At 35.4% G+C, this 21,812-nt stretch overlaps 1 protein-coding gene across 1 annotated transcript in view; it reads right to left on the bottom strand.

The window, feature by feature from the left end:
- Positions 1–21,812, bottom strand: part of RYR2 (ryanodine receptor 2) — a 727,453-nt gene that overhangs the window by 61,813 nt on the left and 643,828 nt on the right. The window contains exons 82-85 of the mRNA XM_049108740.1: positions 10,608–10,707; positions 8,945–9,024; positions 5,858–5,934; positions 4,990–5,063 (exon numbers count right to left, since the gene is read on the bottom strand). Of these exons, the coding sequence (XP_048964697.1) occupies positions 4,990–5,063; positions 5,858–5,934; positions 8,945–9,024; positions 10,608–10,707 (331 nt within the window). The remainder of the gene's footprint in view (positions 1–4,989; positions 5,064–5,857; positions 5,935–8,944; positions 9,025–10,607; positions 10,708–21,812) is intronic.

Below are 21,812 nucleotides of genomic sequence, written 5' to 3' on the forward strand. Positions count from 1 at the left end.
GGACTCAAGATCTATTTAGCAAACTAACATTACTGAGGAATCAGTAATCTGAGCACTTTAATGTTGCTGGTTTGAACAATGTATGCTAGGAACTTAATGCCAGGTGGATCATCACACAACACATAATACTACCAAAGTGTTACTTATGTAATGGCTCTTGGTGGCCTCAGAAGGAAAACACAAATTTCTTGGCATGGCACAAAAGGCTTTGACAGCATCCCACAACTATCTTTTCCCTCTAGTCTGTTCATTTCTCTTCAACCATACTAGGCCAGTAGTGTTCTTTGTGGTGCTTTGTACCTTAACATGCTTTACATATGTGATTCCCTTCCACTGAAATGCCTTTCATTGCCTTCCTAATCCACCAGGCAAATGACTATTTCAGGCCATCTCTTACTTCTACTATGATCCTTACCCCATCAGCCTGGTAGCCAAGCACTTCAACTCAGTTCACTCATACACACAGATCATGGGTTTTGACGTTTTTTGTTTATGAGTCTGTCTATACAATACTGAGCCCATAAGAACTCCAATGTCTAGGAGAGCATCTAGCACATAATAGCCACTCAAATTTCCATCAGTGTGTCACTGTTTAAAAACTGTGCGGGGATGTTAGGTAAATCTATATAGTGCCATGAACGAATATCACAGGCTTTCCTTGAAAGTAAAATTAACCCACAGGAAAGACAGAGCAGAACTACACTTGTGTCAGACTTTGCAAATCTGGGGTGGGAGATAGCCAGTAAATAATTAAAATACTAAATAAACTACTAAAAAAATTAGGATAGCCAATATTTAGAGATTGTGTTATCTTTTTCATTTATTAACAGTTAATTCTTTTGCTACCTCTTCATACAAACTTGATGAGGTCACTATAAACACACCAAGGAAGAACCTTGATTCAACACATTATCAGAAACAGATGGAAATTCAGAAACGTTAACTGGGAGTTCATGTTTTATATAAAATTTTTAAAAATCTAAATTTCTGAGGAATGAGATCAGCCTCAAGATTTCATCTTGCTGATGAAGTCTAGGATCACTACAAAAAGATCAAAAAATAAAATGAAATATCTTCTACTCCATACCAAGAAGTTGAAAGAAGAAAAACTGCACTTTCAAGCTCATAATGATCTTCATAATGAGGCTAAATGGTTCTGACAAAAAAAAAAAAATCCAAGGATGGAATGAGATTTTAAATATTTATATAGGTTTTTGGTTTTGAACTTCATTGTATGTGAGAGGAAAATACGACTAAAAAATATACAGAGGACAACACTGAGCACATCACAAATCTACTAAACATACTTGCCAAAGAAAACTGTTTTGTTTTGTTTTTTTAAACAAGTGGGAGGTCCAGGCTTTTGCAGAAATGGGGTAAATTTAGAAAGAAGGGACAGTAATACTGGCAAACTTAAGTGCTGGTAACAGCAGTGGAAAAAGGAGTGTTAAATGATTAGTCTGAAATCCTTGTATACAAACCTTAAAAAGTCATGTATTTCCTCCTGCCATCTCAATACAAGATTAGGAGTATCACGTGTGGCCATACAAAATTCTAAAGTGACTTTACAATTCCAACATTAAGTGCAAAAATTGGCAAAAGATTAGTGTCTTTGAGGGGAAGAATGGGTAACTAGTAAAGAAGTAAAAAAATACTACCTAAACAAATATGATAAATATAAAATAAGCCCTGGAAGATATTAAAAGATAGGGGTAAGGGATTTTCTTGTGAAACTGGTAACAGCAGGAGGCAGAAAGCCTGTATTTCAGTCTTAACCCTGCCATTTCACTGTGTGAAATGGACAAGCCATGTAATCTTTCCATTCCTCAGTCTCCTCACCTATAAAATGGGGACAATACTTTCCTGGGGGTTGTAAGTATCAAAAAGGAACATTTAAGTTAAACATTTTCCATGGCTATATAATTTACAGTCATTTTATCATCATCAGGACAAGATTTAGCCTAACAGAGACAGTTGGTTAGGAGGGAGAAAAGTTAGGTCATCAGATTATTTTCTCAAGTCATGCTGACTTGATACTGCTTGGGCCTCAGGCTCTTAAGCTACAATAGCACTAACATTGAAATTCTTCAACCTTCTCTATGTATTCTAGGAGGAATGGTTGATTATCCTTCTCCTATGAGGGTACAAACTTCTTAACTTCCATAGCCACTTAAACACAAGAACGGGCATGTCACAAAAAATTTCAGAATATGCCAAAAGATGGAGTTGCTTTAGGTGTTCTTAATTTGGGAAGTAGTAGAGCAAGTGAACTGCCATTGTGGGTTCTAACAGGCCTCTCAATTACGGCAAGACTACATATATCTAGAGAGCATGATTTGATCTCTAAAGCCTTGATGTATAGTAGGTACTTTTCAAAAATCTCTTCCTTTGTTTATCGCCATTGCATATAAGGTCTTTTAGAAACGATCATCTGTGTCATGACATTAGTTTGCATCTGTTTCTACAATTCTTGGAATTCAGCCTCAAGAATGAATGAAAGACAGTTTTTATGTTCAGAAGGTTTTTAATGTGTGGTGTTTTCAAAGGGATAGAGTAAAACTATGCAGATTTCTCAATATTTGGAAGGGAACTGGCAGAAGGTCCTGGCCAAGAGAAGACTCAGCCAGCCACACCCCCACCCCCACCCCCAGATCACCCCCCATATCCCTGCACCCATTGGTGCAGCCATAAAGCCACAGTATGCCCAAGACAGAAACGCCACAGAGAGACTACTACACACATCTATGATTCATTCATTTACACAACAGTTGCAAACACTCAGTCCACCAGAATTTTTTCAAAATGAAAGAAACAGAACACAACAAATCCAGAAACGTAACTTAAATGCTTCTTGCTCCTTTACGTCTAATATGTTAATCGCTGCACATCCTCATGGAAAGAAAGAAAAAGGAAAGCTCGGTAGATAAGTCTTAAAATAAAAGGATGCATAATGATGGAAATGAAATAATAATTTATCTGTTAGACAGTCTATAAAAGGAAAAAATGCACAAAAAAACTGTCACTGTCAAGATGGTACACAAAGCTAGCAACAAAAGAAGGAGCAAAGAACTCAAAGGCAGATCTTTTGTAATAATTACCACGCTCATGTGTGATGACTGAGGAAGGGAGGAAGGTACATTTACAGTTGAAAGGAAAGGAAGTGGGGAAAAAAAATAAGTTGAGATGTTGTTTTTGTCTTGCTGTTTGTAAGGAAGTAAAACAGAAAAAGTGTTAATCAGTTTGGGCAATTATCTGTGTGTGTAGAAAAAGAAGAAACAGATAAAATCAATCTCCTGTTGAGAGGTGTGGTTAATTCTCGTATCAGAATGGTCATTTCACCAAGTTATTTCTTGATTTGGGACATATGAATGTTATTCGGGGTATCTGGCTGACAAAGGGTAGGAGACTCAGTAAAATAATCCTGCGTGGCCACTATTCCTATGTGGGGGCTGGTATGAACAATGATGGAGACTGATTAATGGAACGGTGTTCACGCCTCTGGAACATCAAGTAATAACTATAGGGAAAAAATGGAATTGATTTCTAATTCCAAGACAGGAAAGTCAGACTTTGGACAAAGAATTCATTCATTTTTAGACACTTTACAGCTATAGGAAAATGCCCAGGGCTTCCTGGAGACGCTCTGAAGCAGGCAGATAAATGGGCACTGAGATTTGTAGGGACTATGAGGTCTCCATATGGGACCCTCAGGTTGCATTGACATAACCCTTAATAATGAAGAGATTTGGCTGGATATTAATTTCGGAAAACTTAAATAAGTTTAGAGTGCTGCTGGCAAGTTTTTCGTAAAGGTAGCTAACATAATTAGATAACTGTATGACTAAATAGCTGATGCTTGAACATTTGACATTCAAATGTCAAACAGAAAACAAAAGCACACAGGAGCTATACTGTAGCAGAAGGATTAGAATATATAAAATTCACAATTTTTAGAAAACAGTAATAAATATGCAGCCCATTCTTTTACCTATTGTGAGAACAAAAATACATGGAAATAATTAGAGAGATTCATTAATTCTAAAATATTTCAGAAAGGTAAGGAGATTACAAAGGGCAGAAGGTTAAAATTTATTTTTTGCCACATGATTAGCTTTATCAAAGATCTGATGTTCCAAAACTAATGCATTGATAAGATGACCACTCCAAACAAGACCAAACAAGCAAAAAGAGATAAACACACAGGGCCTCACTGAAACTAAATTAATTGAAAAAACTCAAACACAAACAAATAAAAGTAAATCAAGACAAAAAAAATACTGAATTTTTTTTCTTAATAAGTACTGAAATGAAAAAGCGGTAATAGTTATTTCTGCTTTAAATGTCCTGTGTGCTAAATTTTCTAGTTGATATACACATCTATTTACAGAGAGAAAAACTCTAAGATTATGTGTTATTATATTTGTGCACATGTAAATGAAGTGATCAGAATTATTTAAACATTAAAAATGACTCCTTAATTTCTTTCATCAGATTTGGACTTGCAAAGACATATGGATGGATGAGATATCTGGGCTAAAAGGGAGGAGGCAGATGGAATAGTGGTTGATAGAAGGATCTCAAAGCATCACTATTCTAAGGAGACAGAAGAATTTAAGAGCTTGGCAGTTTGCCATTAAGCCACCAAAAGAAGTCTAATATTCTCTAATTTGGTTCATCTATGTGCTTTATAATTTTATAGATAATTCTCTAATAAGAGATCTTGATCTACTACCCAACTAGGGGAAAAGACACTTATGGTAGGTCTGGAACAAAAAGGAGTTCATGGCCAAATAGGGAAGGTTGAGTTTCGGGTGTGACCTGAGTTAGTGTGCAATTATGAACTTTTAAAATGAATCACATAAGCATTTTGGGCCATTTAAAAATAACCTTGTATCTCTCTGTATTGAGAAAGGTAATTGGTAACTGACTCATTTTAGGAAAGGTGGAGGTGGTGGTGCAGTTGATCCTTTTAATTTAAGTGATCAATACCTGATCCTTCCTCGGTCACCATTCCAAGTCCTTCAGCTTTGTTTTGTCGCTCAAATGCATTTAGGTCGAGGACACTATGATAACAGGGAGAAAAACACTTAGAGGACTAATAGAAAATCTTCTTCCGTCAGGAGAGAAAATGTCTACAAATTGTATATTGTGAAATGTGAACCAAATATTAACATACACTGAAGATATGCCCCAATTCAACATCTACCAACTATAATTTCCTAGTAGCAGTCCACTCTTGCCCTAAGGTCTGCACTGAAATGATCCATGTGAAAGGCAAACATAAGACATTAATAGGCTTCAACTTTGGGAGTATGTTACAAAGTTAGCAGATTACACTGAAATATAATTATAATAATCATGTTTTTCCAGCTGGAAGAGCTTATTACATTAAGTATCTGTCAGAATCCTTTGTCAAATGCTGTCTGAATGATTTTAAATACTGTAAAAAATAGAAAATGATTATCATAAATTAGTTGGCGAAAGCTCATTTATTTAGGGAAAAGTGAAATGGTCTACAGGCTCCCAAATAAAACTCATCAGAATTTTCCTTTTTCTCTTGTAAAATTCATACACTGCTCATTTTCAAGTATGCAGAATACATACTAATTCCCCTAAGGTCTCTATTTAATCGCAGGAAAGTCTATTATAAGACATTATTAGCATTGAGTAGTACATAATTAAGACATTGCTAACAGCTAACAACAAGATAGAAAATAAGACATCCTCTACTGTCACACTTTACTACATACTTAATCATTCAAAAATATTCTATGTATAATTAGTTAGTAATATAAAACAAAAACTTTGAAAGATGTAACCACTGAGTAGAACCAAAACAAGGAAAGTGTGTGCTTACCTACATGACTGCATCAGGCCAGCAAGGCTCTGAAAGAAGCCCACATCCTTTTTCTCCTTGAGGTAGTCAAGCATTTTCTATAGTAAATACACAAATCACATGGCCACTGAATACAAATCTCATTTTTTGTTAAATAGGAAACAACAAAAGCATGCTTTCTATGTTGGAATAAAGATTTTAAAACCTCAGAGCATACAAATATGACCATGAGACAGTGACAAGCATGTCCAAGCAAGATGGTTTGGACCAATGGACCAAACCACTACACCATTTCCATGTCAGTAATATATAAACATAGCTTGGAACAAGGGAGTTGCTTTACATAAATACCCAGGGGGAAATAATACTCCTAACGTTCTTCTTGTCACTCTTTAAGTATTTGAAGATTCATATATTTAGTTCAGTGTTACTGGGGAAAAGGTCCACCCAGATGCTAGTCACAGATTTCCACACAAATGTGAGTTCCTTAAATGCAGGTGGTGTTGACTACCATATGCCAATGGTATAAGACAGACATTTAGTTTCCATTGTCATGGTCTTTAAACTCAAGGAATGATAGGAATCATTTGATTATCAAATTTTTCTTCTCTGTTTTCAGAATGATGTCCAGGTTCGGTGGTCAAAATTTTGATTAAATACAGATGTATAAAATGCTAAAGCCATGCATGGCTCCACTTTCTTAGCTTATTATTATATAGTGCAATGGAATCTCTACTTTGAATGTGGATGAAATGTGTTGGAAATTTCAAACAAGAAATACATACAAGATGATAAAATGATAGAAGGTACATCAAAGGTTTTAAGATAATAAAGATACTGTTCTTTTTCCAATCTTGAATAGAGGTAAATAAGTCCTATCATCAGGGCTGTCTACACAGGGCTGAGCTAAACAGTCAATATTAGATTTTCAGAAACTTGAGTGAAAGGTAATATAAGGTGCTAAATATGTAAAGGCTATGTGTGTGCACACACATGATATACATACATATCTACATATGCATATACACATACACACAAATATGTACACACAGAGATACACACAAACACCTGGCCATTTTGGGGGTGAGTGTGATAAGTTACTGGTCTAATAAAACATGAAGCATGTATTAATCACTACACTTTTAAAATACAAGGAATATGCCTCAGGGCTAAAGGAAGGTGGTAGAATAGTATCTTAAGGTTTCCAGAAAAAAAGGAGAGACATTATAGACAAAAAGTACATCTATTACATGATCTCTCATGGCTCCCTTCAGCTCCAAGGATTTTTGAATCCACCTGCTATATAATTAAAGACTTTTGAAGTAAAACATAAAGGGAAGTTATTTTTTGCTAAATATTATAGAGAATAGATAGGTTTTCTTCAGTTTTTTTTTTTAAGTCATGTAGTCATTTACCATGGAAACCAAAAACGGACATTTGTAAACTGGATGGAGAAAAAGGGACATCATTATTTTCACTAAGTTCTAATGGAAACCTAGAATTCCTTTCAACTATTAATGTAAGCAACAAACACAGACAGGATTAGCAGTTACTCTGATACCATCATCAATAGAAATTCCAGAGATCTTCATATCACATCATAGTCATTGTTGAAGCTATTTAAAAATATTTAGACTACTCATTTCTTCTCAATAATTAGACCAATAACTGGATCTTTTATTTAATGAGTTCATAAAAGAACACATTACTTTATCTAAAATCTGTTTATAATATTTTAATAACCACATTTCACTACATGTAGTTTCTTTTATAAACCTGTGAGATTTCACTATATAATTTAAAAACAGGACACAGAGAGGAGTCTAGATGCTTCACTAACCTGTCAGAGGTATTAAAAAGTTAGGCACTGGGCTTAGATTAGGCCTATGTACACCTCCAGTCCAAAAATGTAAGAATTACTTTGCAGAAAAAGCAGCATGTAATTTGAGAAAAATGTAAAGATGAATTTTTCAGCTATTCTGGGTTGCTAACTTAACCTAGTTTAAAACTTCACCAACCCAAAGGCAACCTTCAAATTTTCTCTGCTTTTCTTAGAATCAAAGGTCTTTCAGGAACATATTCAGGGCTTTGTCTCACTGTTGTGATTCTGGAGTTCAGAGCAACATGAAGTCAGATACTCGAAGGTTTTCATCAGCCTTCCTTTTCTTCCATTGGGTAGTCGTTTCCCTACCTTGTTAGAACTTACCCAATAAACAATGGTTATTGGTTCCACGTTCATAAACTATTCTTTCTCTTATACAAGCCAATATAGAAAAATATGAGATAGATGATAGTTTTAGAATAATACAATCTGCTACTTAAATTATGTTTTGTTTTGCTGTTTTTCATTTAGTGTAAGAAGTATATTTGCGCTCAGGGCCACACTGCTGGCTATGTGAGTAGTGACCCCAGGGATGTGCGTTATAGAACCTATGACAGTCTGTTTCTGACAGTTTTTTTTTTTTTTAAAGTCACTCAAACACTTGTATTCTAACAAGCTCACAGACCTTGGCCTTCAGTTGGATAATAGAGATTGTATCCTTTGTCAGAACTGGTTGACATTGTTAAAGTCAGCCCAGATCATGTCTAACTAAACATAGTTATAGAACTTGGTTGAGAAGAGATTTTCTCATGTCTTAGGAGACTAGAATTACAACTAAAAAAATTCTAAACATGCATTGTGTTAACCCAGGAGTTAGGCTTCTCACCAAATATACAACAAAATCTTGAGAATCAATTTATAAGAGGTATAATACTATAAAACATGTTGCCAAACTAGGCTCCTAAGGTAAGAATATTTACTTTTTCCCACTATTAAAACAAACCATTTTATGCTGACTTATTCACATGAAATGCAGATTGCACATGATGACATCATCGGATAAGACTTCAGACTTCTCAAGAGAGTTAGTGCTGCACATGGCAGGGTGCTACCTAGATGTTTAAGTCTTGGGACAAGATGGCCATAAAAAAAGGCCTTTTTTTACACAGAAAATGAAAAATTTTACAACTAATAGTTCCTCTAGGCTGACTAAAACAGTTCAATAGGATGATGATATGGTCCATCTGGTGGAAGAGTATATTATGTGGGTGGCTTAAAGACGTTACCTGCTGTACTGTAGAGTTCCCGCCATTTAAGATAGCAATGCCAAGTTTCAAAGTCGCAGCTACCATTGGTCCAGTATCACCTGAAAAATATAAAAAACAGAATTCCTTATGTCACTTCACCCACTACATTAACCATTTCTATCTCAAAATGTATGCTTTTAAAATTATCACTCCCCTAAAAATCTGTGTAATGATGGAAGATGGACTGACTTATGTACCAAAAAATACTAAAGAATAATGTATATTTTGCCATCAATGTTTTTACTAAATTCTGTGTGATATATCCAGGAGTTGAAACTATATGAGGACATTAAAAAAACAAACAAACAAACAGAGGGTCACCTGGATGGCACAGTTGGTTAAGCATCCAACTCTTGATTTTGGCTCAGGTGTGAGGGTTATGAGATTGGGCTTCATGCTCAGAGTCTGCTTGAGATTCTCTCTCTACCTCTCCTGCCCTTCCCCCCTGCTTGCATGCATAAATAAAGTCTTAAAAAAACAACAACTGATTTTTAAATACTGACACCTAAAACTATTAAGATTCAAAACTAATCATGTGTATTAAAATAATACTTAAAATGATTAAGAGCTACCCAAAATTTTATGGAAAATTTCTCTCCCTCTCCCCTTAATATTATGTTTGAACCACTTTAATCATTTTCATTTCAGCACTCTTATCTTACTATGTTTATAGTATTGCTTTATTAAAATGACTGGTCACAGTTTTAAGTCATTCAAAAAAAATTACAAAATTTTAAGTTTACTTATTTACTTTTTTTAGTACTCTCTACACCCAACATGAGGCTCAAACTCATAAACCTGAGATCAAGAATTGTATGCTTTTCTGACTGAGCCAGCCAGGCTTCCCAGGAATGACAAAATTTTAAATCTAACCAGTTGTCTATCATTGAGTATATTTTATTTTTACATTATTTACCTCTATTTATCTTAGAAATAGAATATAGGGGAAAAAAGAAATAGAAATAACGATAGAGATAGAAATATCTTGGAAATCTGGGAGAGGGGTGCTTAACAGAATGTATAACCATTATTTCTCCATTCCATTACAAATTATAGTAAAAATGTTTTCACAAAGATATTACTAATGTAAGAAAATAATTTGCATGGCACTGAAAAATACAATAGTATTTTAATTGTAGGAAGGACTCATTTAAAACGTCTGAACTTTTATATCAGGGGTCTGCAAACTATGGACTGAAGGGTCAAGTCCAGTTTGTCACACGTTTTGGAAATAAAGTTTTATTGGAACTCAGCCAGTTTGTTTACATGCAGTCTCTAGCTGCTTCCGTGCTGTTACAGCAGAGTTGAAAGGTTGTGACAGAGATCCGTGGCTAGCACAGCCAAAAATATGTACAATCTGGTCTCTCAACAGAAAATGTTTGCCCATCCCTGATTTATATGATCAGTTTGTTAGGCTTGTATCACAATATAATTTCCAAAACGTAGTGCACAGAAATAAATCTTTGAATAAGACTCTGAAAAAAAAAAAATCAGTGTTGTTCTGGGTTAATGAGAGCCTGCATTTGTGAAGTTACCTGACCTAATGATGAACAAAAGACCTAGGGACTAACTGAATCAGTAGAATATCAATAAGAGTGCTCCTGCAGAATCAAGAAGCCTGAGGAGAGTCAGCGAGCCTCACCTTTGCTGGCACTGATGGTCTGCAGCACCATCTCCGCAGCCCCTCGGTCATGAAGCCTGGCTTGTTGGTATAGAAGCTTTTGCTTTTCCATTTCTTTTTCCTGAACATAAATCCCAACCGTTTATGTTGTGGCTGTCATTACGCATAGCAGCTTTCTATAAACCATATTTTTTAGTCATCTCTTCATGTATGGGCTCTATGACAACATTATGGACCATTTCAACACCAGCAATGTTATTCAATGGATATTAACAATATTCAACTCTTGAGGTTTTTTTCCCCTTTATATTTTTCTTGATATACTTTTGGTACTGGCTTATCAGGATGGATTTTCTCAATTTTAATTGGTTGATTCGTCCAAAGCCTGTATCACAGTTTTGAAGTGCTATACTTCATCACTGAAACGTGCACTTTCTGAATTATATATTTGTGCATAAGTTTGTTACGTTTTCAATCATCTCCCATGCCATGGCCATAACTTGATACTGCTCAGCAAATGGCTCGAGTTGCAAGGTATCACTAAATGACAGGAAAACATCAACTGAGACGTGTTGGAGTTTAAGCAAAATTGAAAGCTGATATGAACAAAAAAAGGTAGGCTTCAACTAAGGACTTATGATACAGATCTCCCCAGTCACCCCCGCAAGAATAAAAGAAGCAATGTGCCTTTATATTTTGTATTCTCTGGTGGTAACAAACGATACTGCATGGCGCTGCTAGAGCAATGGCTGGGGTTTGTTCTTTTCCACTTAAGCTACCACTGAAAACATAAAGAAGAAAATAAAAATAAAATATAAAGGCACAGCAAGTTCAAGACTGGTAGGATCATTCACTTGAGCTATCCAGTTCGCTGGAGAATTGAGACGAAACCAAGCAGTATAAGTTGCAAAATGAAAGTTGCATAGAGCCCTAGGACAGCGAGTCCATCAAATGGCGTGGTAGAGAAGCTTAGTCAATGGGACATGAAACAGTCAATTAGTATCATGTCCATAAACACAACGGCCAAAACATATATGACCTAAGAGCAGGAAGAGCTGCAGCAGAAGTAGCCAGAGTGACAGCTTTGCTGCCATAAACTTTCCATCCAAAGTACAGAAAATAGACACAGGAAGATGGAAGAGGTTTAAAAAATGAAGGCTTGCTAGTTACAGAATATGAAAAAGAAAGTAAACTAAAAGGAGGGGGGAAAAGAAATGGGCTCAAACAAATGAAAAAAAAAGAAACCTTCAAATCAAAAGCAACCAACACAGACATTTATGCTGTTACCAGAGAGTTCTCGCCGAGGCTGGCAAATTTGTTTCTTAAATCTTTGATAATATCGTGCTGCGAAAACAAAATTGATCAGGGTTTTTTTTTTCACACTATAGTTAGAGCTCCTGTGGTTATAGTTTAATTTTTTTCTTAAATTATGTGATAGGTCTAAATGGAAGCAGAGAAAAGAAAAAAAAAAAAAAAGGCAGCTTTGCTTTATATGTAGCCATGCTAACATCTAAAAGGTTTGCCTTCATGTTTAAACCTCTTCCTGCAAAGTCAAGAACAAAACAAAAACAAAACCACACAGACACACAAAACCATATTGTCATTACAACACAGTTTCAGAAAAACTGAAAGAAGACCCTTTCATCTGCTCTTCACGTGTTGTTTAAAATTGGTCAGCAACATTTGATCCCTCCTTTTAGACCCAACAATCTTTCACTTTCTTCCCATTGTCAGAGCTATATATGAACTATAAACTTCCTCTTCCATGTGTTACCAGTCCCTTTTGTGGAAGATGCTTTCAGTAAGACAGCAAGAAGAACTTACTGGCTAAGGAACTGCCCTATCATTTTCGTCAATGATAGAGGCAAGAGAGTTAGAAAGACTGATTCTTCTGTTGACCCAATGGAACATATGAAGGTAGTTATCAGGAAACCCAAAGAAGATGAAAAATGGCAGCATGCCATATATTCTTGAGGGAAAAAAAACCCCACAAAACCCTTTGCCGTTTGTGTTCCAAAAGTAGGTGGACCAGCTCAAAGGTCTGCCAGAAGAACTTGCACAAGTACATTCTAGATCCTACCATCCTTTTCATTAACACACCTGCTGGATGAATGTCGGGAGGATCAAGAGATAGGATATCAAATTGTCTTATTTAAAAAATAAACTGCGTAGGCAAAGATCACCCTCATTTTTCTCAGCAGTATCTAAATTTCAATATTATTAAATACTTCAGGGGAGATGATGAGATTCATCTGAAAAACCCTGAGCTAAAAAAGGTACACTGATCTAGAAGCAGAAAGCCCACACTTCACAAAGAGGAATCAGGTTGACCTCTCGCTTGAATTTTTTCTTTGTCAGACCGAGTTGGAAGTTTTCTCTTCAGAAGATATTTAATATTATTTCTTTCCAGTTACTCTGTCCTTTGAGAAGTGCTTCTGGGCATGTAATTCAATCTCACCATTACGGATTTTATCACAGCATAATAAAATAAAACCTTTGAAAGCTAAACCAGAAAGTTTTCAGACAATAAAATAATGGATTAGGTGGAAAGAAAGAAAATTCTTTTATTTCAAATTTACTGCAGATTAGCTTTTCTAAGAAAATTGAAGATAAGATATTTTTAAAGTATTTTACTCGGGGAAATAGCACCTTCAAAGTTCCTTTTTAAAACATCTTTTTCCCATCCCAAATTCTGCCTAAATTCCCGAAGGGTCTTAAATAAACATTATACCTTCTACTTGAAGTCCAGTCTTTAAATCATTCTAAGGTTACAAAAGAAAGTTGGGGTAGGCGGAGGAACTCCCCAATTGCAATTTCCTTATAAGCAAAAAGTTCTGATTGCCAGGAGTAACCAGAAATTATCAGCTGTTTTCCTAATAAGATTGTTATGAGTCTTCTCAAGGTCGATGGCAGTAGTAAATCAGACCCCATGATCAAACTGAAGGCATTGAATGGGAAGCATTAAACATCATGACTGCTCTTAGTATAACTGAACTTGGTAATAAAATTGCTAATATTCTTTTTTTTTTTTTTTTTCCTCTGGAGTGCCTCACTCTTAGCATCTAATGGGGGAAAAGTAGAAAGGCCTGAAGGAAAAAAAATCAATTCAGCAATCTGCTCTTCAGCAATTTGTCTTATATGAGAAAAAATATTGAAATAAAAAAATACAACTGTCCCTCACTTTTCAGTGGAGAAGATAGCTTATCCCTACAATGGAGATGAATGATATTTTAAGCCAGCACAGGCTTTTGACAGCAAAACTCGTACACATGGTTTCTGATGGACCCTCCTCAGTTATGTGGGCATTTGGGGAAGCACATGCAACCACAGCTCAAGTCTGTGTCCAATGCCACATGAGCTTGGCTTTTTTTCTTTGCATTTGCAAGCCTTTGGCGACTGCTGAAAAAGTTTTCATAATGTTTTCCTCTTCACCTGCATGTGGAAGCTAGCTTTCTTTAAGTGAATAGAAATTTCCAGCAGCTGAACTCTTTTTTAAAAATATTTCCCATAATTTTGCAATAAGTCAATCTTAAATATTCCTCTTATTTAGCATCTTAAATGTAGACATAACCTAGAAGGGGATGTTGAATCTCAACATTATAAGGATAAAAAGATGGAAATATAGGACATTTGATTGGATAACTGAGGACAAAAGCGGATAGCAGTGAAATGGTGCTAATAATGTGGTTTATAACACACAAACTGGCCAGTTCGGACTAAGGGAAATCAGAAATATACGCTAATAGTCAGTCACATTGTCCATTTCAACTAATTTTGTTTGGCATTCTAGTTTCTGAAATTGTAGGTTGGCCACATTCATAAAAAATTGACTAGCAATGCTGGGAGACCACTTAAGATTATAACTTTGTTTAAAAGGGGATGGTCTCTCAAATTTATGAATTTTAAGTTTAGCTTTTAAAAAATTAAATGAATGCATATGGGGTTTCCTATAAGTAAGTCTCCATTACGACAGGGGCCTCAGAGGTTTTGTTTGCTTGTTTTAACCACAATAGAAGTATACATATACCATAGATCCAATAAAGTTCCCTGCATGTAATAGGTGTTCAAGAATATGTGATGAATGAATAACAGAACTAAATCATGTGATATCAAGTAATACATAAAATTAACCTGAAATGACAGATGTTATCTTTCCAACTGATGAACTACAACACTAGTGAAATGTGAAACATCTGGTTTGTTTTCGGTACAGGGTCTAAGAGGTCGAGAATTTTACACATGCAAATAATAATTCTCAAATTGTTGTTTTTAGCTCATTTACTTTATTGTCTGTACCTCTATCACCCATTGTCTTTGTTGCTGAATTCTGAATAGTACAAAAATCTTCCAGAATTATATTTTTCAATAGGATGGGGATAGTTCTAATGTTCTCTCTTTAATGCAAAAAAAAAAAAAAAAAAGAAAAGAAAGAAAGAAAGAAAAAGAAAAAAGAAAAAAAAAAGAAAAAAAAATACATTTTTACCCAAAGCAAACTTTGTTTAAATGCCAAAGTTTCACTAATAGATGATCAGAGAGGACAAAAACACTAAAGCAGAAAAATGTATCTCAGTTAATGTGTTGAAGGCTCTGAAGTTTAGATGTGTTGTGTCATGTGCTTATGGCTTATTTCATCGTTTATACTTTCACACTTGTTGAAATATTGTTCCCCTTTGATTCAGGATATTTTGAACGAATTGGGGTACATGCTAAAATAGTAAAACCTAGCTGCATTGAAATAATTCTCTACCTCAGGATCCTGTTGACAAAATTTATACTACATCACAAAAAGTTCCCAAACTATAAAATAGAGGGGGAAATGAGCAACTATAAAATCAGAAGGTATCAGATTAGCAAAGTTACACTGAGTTATCATTAGAGGGAATGTGGTTTGTCCCCAGCACAAAATTGGTTCACAACAGGCTTCATTTACCTATTTGTTTGTTTAAACCTTAAAAGTACTGAATACTGCCTTGAATACAAAAAGGAAAATCACAGTAGGGTGACTGATGACCTCTGATAATATGAGGGTACGGCTGGATCATGAAGGTGCCCAAGTGTTGGAATAATTTGAGGAAAAAGAGAAGTTAGAATAAATTTTATTAAAGAGTAGATCATGACAAGTTATCATTTGGATTTTGAGTTTTCTCACTTCTTCTGGTTGTTTTAGTGTTTATAATTCTAAGTTTTCACAAATGGTTACTGATCCTACCCTAGGCCAACCCTTTAGAAACAGCTGCATGCACTCTATAAGTACTCAACACAGTCTCGAATTCCCTGCCAAATATTTCCTCTTCAGCTAAGAGACGGATTTTTCTGGGGACTGTCTTTTTTTTTTTTTTTTAAAGATTTATTTATTTCTTCATTCAGAGAGAGCGAGAGAGAGGCAGAGACACAGGCAGAGGGAGAAGCAGGCTCCATGCAGGGAGCCCGATGTGGGACTCGATCCTGGGTCTCCAGGATCACACCCCGGGCTGCAGGTGGTGCTAAACCACTGTGCCACCAGGGCTGCCCTCTGGGGACTGTCTTAAGGATACATTGTCCTTTCATTCTTCCAGACTCTTGGTACTTATCCTATGCTCAGCCATTTTCAGATGTCACTTGGACATCTGGACTTTATTGTATAAATTCTCAAATTATTACTTATACTGAATTGCTGTAAATCATATCACATATTGTCCCCTTCACAGAGATCCTCAAGAATTTTTGTTTCTCCCCAACAAGAAGACTGTGTTTATTTTATTGATATAGTAAACTGTGAAGTCTAGGTGATTTGATGCTCACTCCTAGAAAGCTTGGAATTAGCAGTGCTGACAAACTAGCGAATTAGCAAGGTTTTAAGGCATCGGTTTCTGGATTAACCTCATTCTTTGTGTCCCTGAACCCCTCTCATCCCTCAACACTTTTTCCTTCTTTATCTAACTGGATCATATATAATTGTGTGATACTTTAAACACCAAACTATTTTCCTAGGAAAAAGCAGAGATACATACACATGTACAGAAGCTAGGCTATTGTCTGTAAAACAATATTGTGACATTCCTATTCTAAAAAAAAAAGATGACGTTTATTTTCTTTTTCACTTCTACACAAAAGATTAGAAGAAAAATTACCAAAAATTTGCATGCTTCTATCAATATTAATGCATTTAGAAACATTATGAAATTGTCCTGAAAAATGAAAAGAACTTACTCTTGAAGAGCAAATTAGACACTTTTAAAGATGAGTATGACCCCTGAGAACATCTAGTTCAAAGCTTTTAATTCAAAGAAGAAAAAGCTGAGTAATTTAAATGTGATCTATTCAAGGTGACCTGGTCAGCCACTGAGTGAGATCCCAGGTCTCCTGTCCTGTATAGTTCTGTGTTCACCAGCCATCCTGTGAAAGTTTTTCTAAAGCCTTCCCTGGCTTGATTTTAGTAGGAAGGTAAAGTTGATTAAAAATAATAATAACAAAAAAAATAATAAGAAGAATAACAAAAAAGTAATAATAACAGTAAATCCCTAAAGAGCTTGTTATGTGATTTAATATTTATTAAATATTATTATTTATTTATTTAATCCTCACCACAATACCATGAAATAGATACTATAATCAGCCCCATTTTATAGATAGGAAAATTGATGCTTAAAATCACCCAGGTAAGTAGTGGAGCTGTCAAATGCAGGTGGTTTGTTTAAATGTCTATACTTTGAGTGATTCTGCTATATCCCATCTGGTATATATAACACAGTCAAGCATAAACCTCAACTGGGATTATTTTTTTAAATAACAGCACATGCTGTCAAACTATTGTGTGCATCAAAAATGTTGTTTAAATATATGTTTAAATATATGTTCTATACCGTTTGCTATTTAGGTCCACACACTCAATATGCATGCATTACCATACAAAACATAGAGGACTGTGCTTTCTGGGACTTTTCTTCATGCCAGGACCAATACTCCATCCCATCCCTATATCCCTTCTCTCCAAGACTTGGCAACTTGCCTTGCTTCTGAGATAGAGCAGGCCCTAGAAATGGCCTGTGCCATTACTATGGTTATAAAAGCTAGCTCTTACCATTCTTACCACCCACTAAGGAGGCCCCAATCCATGTATATAGAGGGATTGCAGTGCCTGAACACTCGGCTGGCTGGCTTTGGCTTCCCCAGGAGGTGCATGGAAAGACGGCATGACTGTTGAATAGCCGTGGGCAGCTTAAGAATGTCCTAACTTGTATTTGCTCTCCCTCCTTCCTTAGATAATCTGTTCCTTCTTCCCCCTCACTCTTACTTCCCTGGGATTACATCAGCCCGCAACCCCAATAAAGTGGTGGCACAGAATCTCTTTGCTCTGTTTTCTAAGGAACCTGGGCTAAGACATGAGGGTATTATTTGAGATCAATAATTTTGGTATATGACAATGCAATTAGCCAACTGCAGCAAGAGGTATGAGAACAGTGGCCATCAAAATGTCTTCTCCTTCCCCTCTATGATTCAATAGTACAACAAGCAACTCAACACTTTAATCTGCATTTTGGATACCACAGTGCTTCTGTAGTAGAAACAAAATAACTATTTTTACCTGATAAAAGGAACCATTATTTGAATGTTCTATATCCATAGTTGTATCTTTGAATTTATATATATATATATATAAATTTTTGGTAAGATTCTGGAAGCCCTTCTAATTTAAATTGCTTTGTTCCCATGAACAAGACTAAACAAACTCATTCAAAGATTGAATTATATAGCTGTTGGAGAGGGTACGTTTTACAGCCAATTCATTCTTGCAGGATTGCCAAGGAGTAAAATTCTATTCAAAGTTAGGCCACTGGAGAGGCCAGACAGAGGTGATTTTATCTGTAGACAGAGATATATAACATTAGACCTTAAGACATTTGGGCTGCAGTTGATTCTTCCACACTTGGTAATGCATATTTTGGAATATGAACTGGGTATCTGAATACTTTAGCAGGTATGATGTCATTTTAGTTATGTGTAAGGCCCATCTGAGAAAGAATATAAGTTATTCTCTTAAGCTTTTTATTATAGAATGACCAGTTGCCACAGGCATAATTAGTATTTAAGACACAAGCTATTTTCTTTAATCAACAGTAGAGAATAAGAGGACCTCAGGGAGTCAGCAGAGAATTTATCTGTGAATTAGAAATTGGTGATTTGCCAAAGGATGATGCAACTTCCCTAATATTTGAGAAAGATGGTCTAGAAGGCAAGTCAATGCTTCATTCCTCTGGCTTACTTAAGCTCCACCATCACTAATCTGGGTTTTTATTAAGTGATAAATCTATACTATAGTACTTTAATATTCCACAGAAATGTTTTCATTGAATTAGCATATTTAATGCCACACATTCAGATTTTAGAGAATAGCATTAGAGAAGAAGCAACCATCTGCAGAATATTTCTGTATATTTTACAAAGTAATAGTTTAAAAATATAATTATTCTGATACCAAAGCTCTTTGTGAATCTAGGTGAGAAAAACCCACCATGCTTATAAAAATGAAATTATTTGACTTGCAACATTATTAATTTGTTATTTTTATTTGCACTTGGCTTATAAAAAATTCAAAGCTAAACAAAGCATTCAACTATAGTAATGAAGATTTTGAGTAATAGCTAAAATATTTCTTCCCTTTCGGTTACTCCTGGCCTCTTTATAAGATTTAACCCTCCTTTTCTGTAGTTTTAGTATTGAAGTAGCCCCAAATCTAAAAGAGTTATATATTATACTTAACTAACTAAGCAAGAAGATTTGTAAATAAATATAGGAAGAGAATATTTATATAAATTATTGGTGAAGCAGGGAATTAAGTACCAAGTTAAATCACGCAAGTTTTATCAGAACCATCTCAGTAAAATATACATGTAATGGAATAAGAAAAGATCTGGCAAATACCCAGCATTTCAGCCACCACTCCCTGCATTTCATGTTTCTTAAGTTTTGTTTTATTCCTCATGGAAATAAATTATAATGCCCTTTTTAAAAAATGCCTACTTTCTTCTCCATATTTTCTTTTTCTTTTTTTTTTTTTTAAGATTTATTTATTTATGATAGACACACAGTGAGAGAGAGAGAGGCAGAGACACAGAAGGAGGGAGAAGCAGGCTCCATGCCGGGAGCCCCACGTGGGACTTGATACCCGGACTCCAAGATCGCGCCCTGGGCCAAAGGCAGGCGCCAAACCACTGAGCCACCCAGGGATCCCCTCTTCTCCATATTTTCATGGAATACTTACAGATAAAGAATTTCAGTAGAAAGTACAGCAACTTTTAACAGTTATGAGAATAAAATTCAATTATTCCACACTTTGTTATTCCAAAATTTACTTAACATAATTTAAGAATTACTGAAACTGCCAGATAACCTTTTAGATTTATTATAACTGAGATGAAGAATTCCACTATTAGACTATCTCTAAATGGTGTGAAACAAGCAGATACTGCAATATAAAAATCTGGTAGATTACTAAATCTATAAGGAGAAAGTACTAATCCAGTTGTCTGGTCAAATTTTCAGTAGTATTGTTGGTACCACAGAGTCAACCTCAGATAAGATACCTATCTTCATAGGTAAGTACCTGTACATCTCTGTTTCTCAACTTGATAAGAGTTCCTATTGCTTAACCACAGAAGACATAATTCGTGAAAAGTAGCATGCCATACAAATTAGGCATACATAGCAATTTATAGTCCCAAATCACATGGGGACTATAAATTATAAATTTATAAATATCTGGTTAAGAAGTAAAAATTTCCAAATCTTGTCTATGGTGTTATGCTTATGAGTGAGGGGCAACCATAAGCAACTTTAAAATCCTGTTTCATGGAGAGACAGTTATACTTGCTGGTTTATAGTCTCTTTCCTGTGAATAATTGTCAGGCTTCATCACTGTGTGAATGTCTTGCCCATCTTCCTAAATCCAGGGCATGTAGCCTGGTTCCATATCCTCACCTGATTTTGTCTTCAGTCTGACCCAAATACTAGACTCTAAAAGCTGATTCCACCAGCCACTCCTAGACTTCTTTTCTGAATTGGGAACTTCTCTAATGTCATCAAACTTGACCCTATTTACTGGATTTGCTTTTAGATCCCCTGGACACTGCGTTCCTCTTTCAGAGGGAGATGGTTTTCTTAATCAGCAATACATTCTGATCCTGACCTTCCTTACCTACCTTATCCCTCTTGAGGCATGAATTTTGGTGCTAGGACAGCAAATCTTTGGTTATTGTTAGGAGGTCCCTTCATGTTTTCAAGCCACAAGAATTCTACTTGAGGTAAGTAGTGATGAAAGCATAAATTCCAAGTGAATATCACACTCATTATTTCCTACTATTTAAGCTCAGAATATATTACTGTTTTGTCTATTATATGCCATTAACTATTATAGCCATCCAACTAGAGCTATATCTGATAGCTATATGAATTCAAATTTTTAAATTTATAAGGATTATACTGATATATTCCTCCAAATATAACAGTGAGTTAAAATATTATCATTTGTTTCTTCTAAAGAGATTTCTTCATGACATTCTAAATTAATTTTAACAGCTTATTTTTTTTAAACTAAAGCCATAATGGATTTTTTTCCCTGGGATGTTCTGATCAATTTTCCTATGAATTAGTCTCATGAAAATAAAATGTGAGCTTAACAAGGTTCATATCAAAGAAAAATTTTTGTTATGCTAGATCAAAATGTTTTTTCTCAGTAAATGTTCCAAGCGCTTGGCTATTTCAAATACTAAGAGATGTAAATAATCACCATTTTGTCCCTATGATGAAATGCTGAAATCAACATTAACACCATGGAACATCCTTTCGAATTATTAACTGGAGAGATTCCTAGCACAACGGGAAAGCAGACTTCTTTCCAATATCACCAGCGATGCCATTTATCATGTCTTTTTCTGAGTAACAAGACTCATATTAAATAAGCAACAAGGGGGGATGAGGCCAGAATGTTATCCCGAAAGGTCGCTAGCTAAAAGTTAAACAGCTGTAGGGCTGGCCCTTTTTACCTAGCACAGCATGAGCTCAGAGTTCACATGTAGGATAAAATTTCAAATTATGAGTCATTTACACTCCAAGAAGAATAAACCCATGTCACGGAAGGGGTACCAAAGAGACCAATTGCATGGGAGCAACCAACTTGTAGAGAGATCGCAAGACCTTTTATTACAAAAGAATCCAAGATGTTGGGTCTAACAAAGGTAAATGTCACAA

The sequence above is a fragment of the Canis lupus genome, chromosome 4 (genome assembly GCF_003254725.2).
Source record: "Canis lupus dingo isolate Sandy chromosome 4, ASM325472v2, whole genome shotgun sequence".
NCBI lineage: Eukaryota > Metazoa > Chordata > Mammalia > Carnivora > Canidae > Canis > Canis lupus.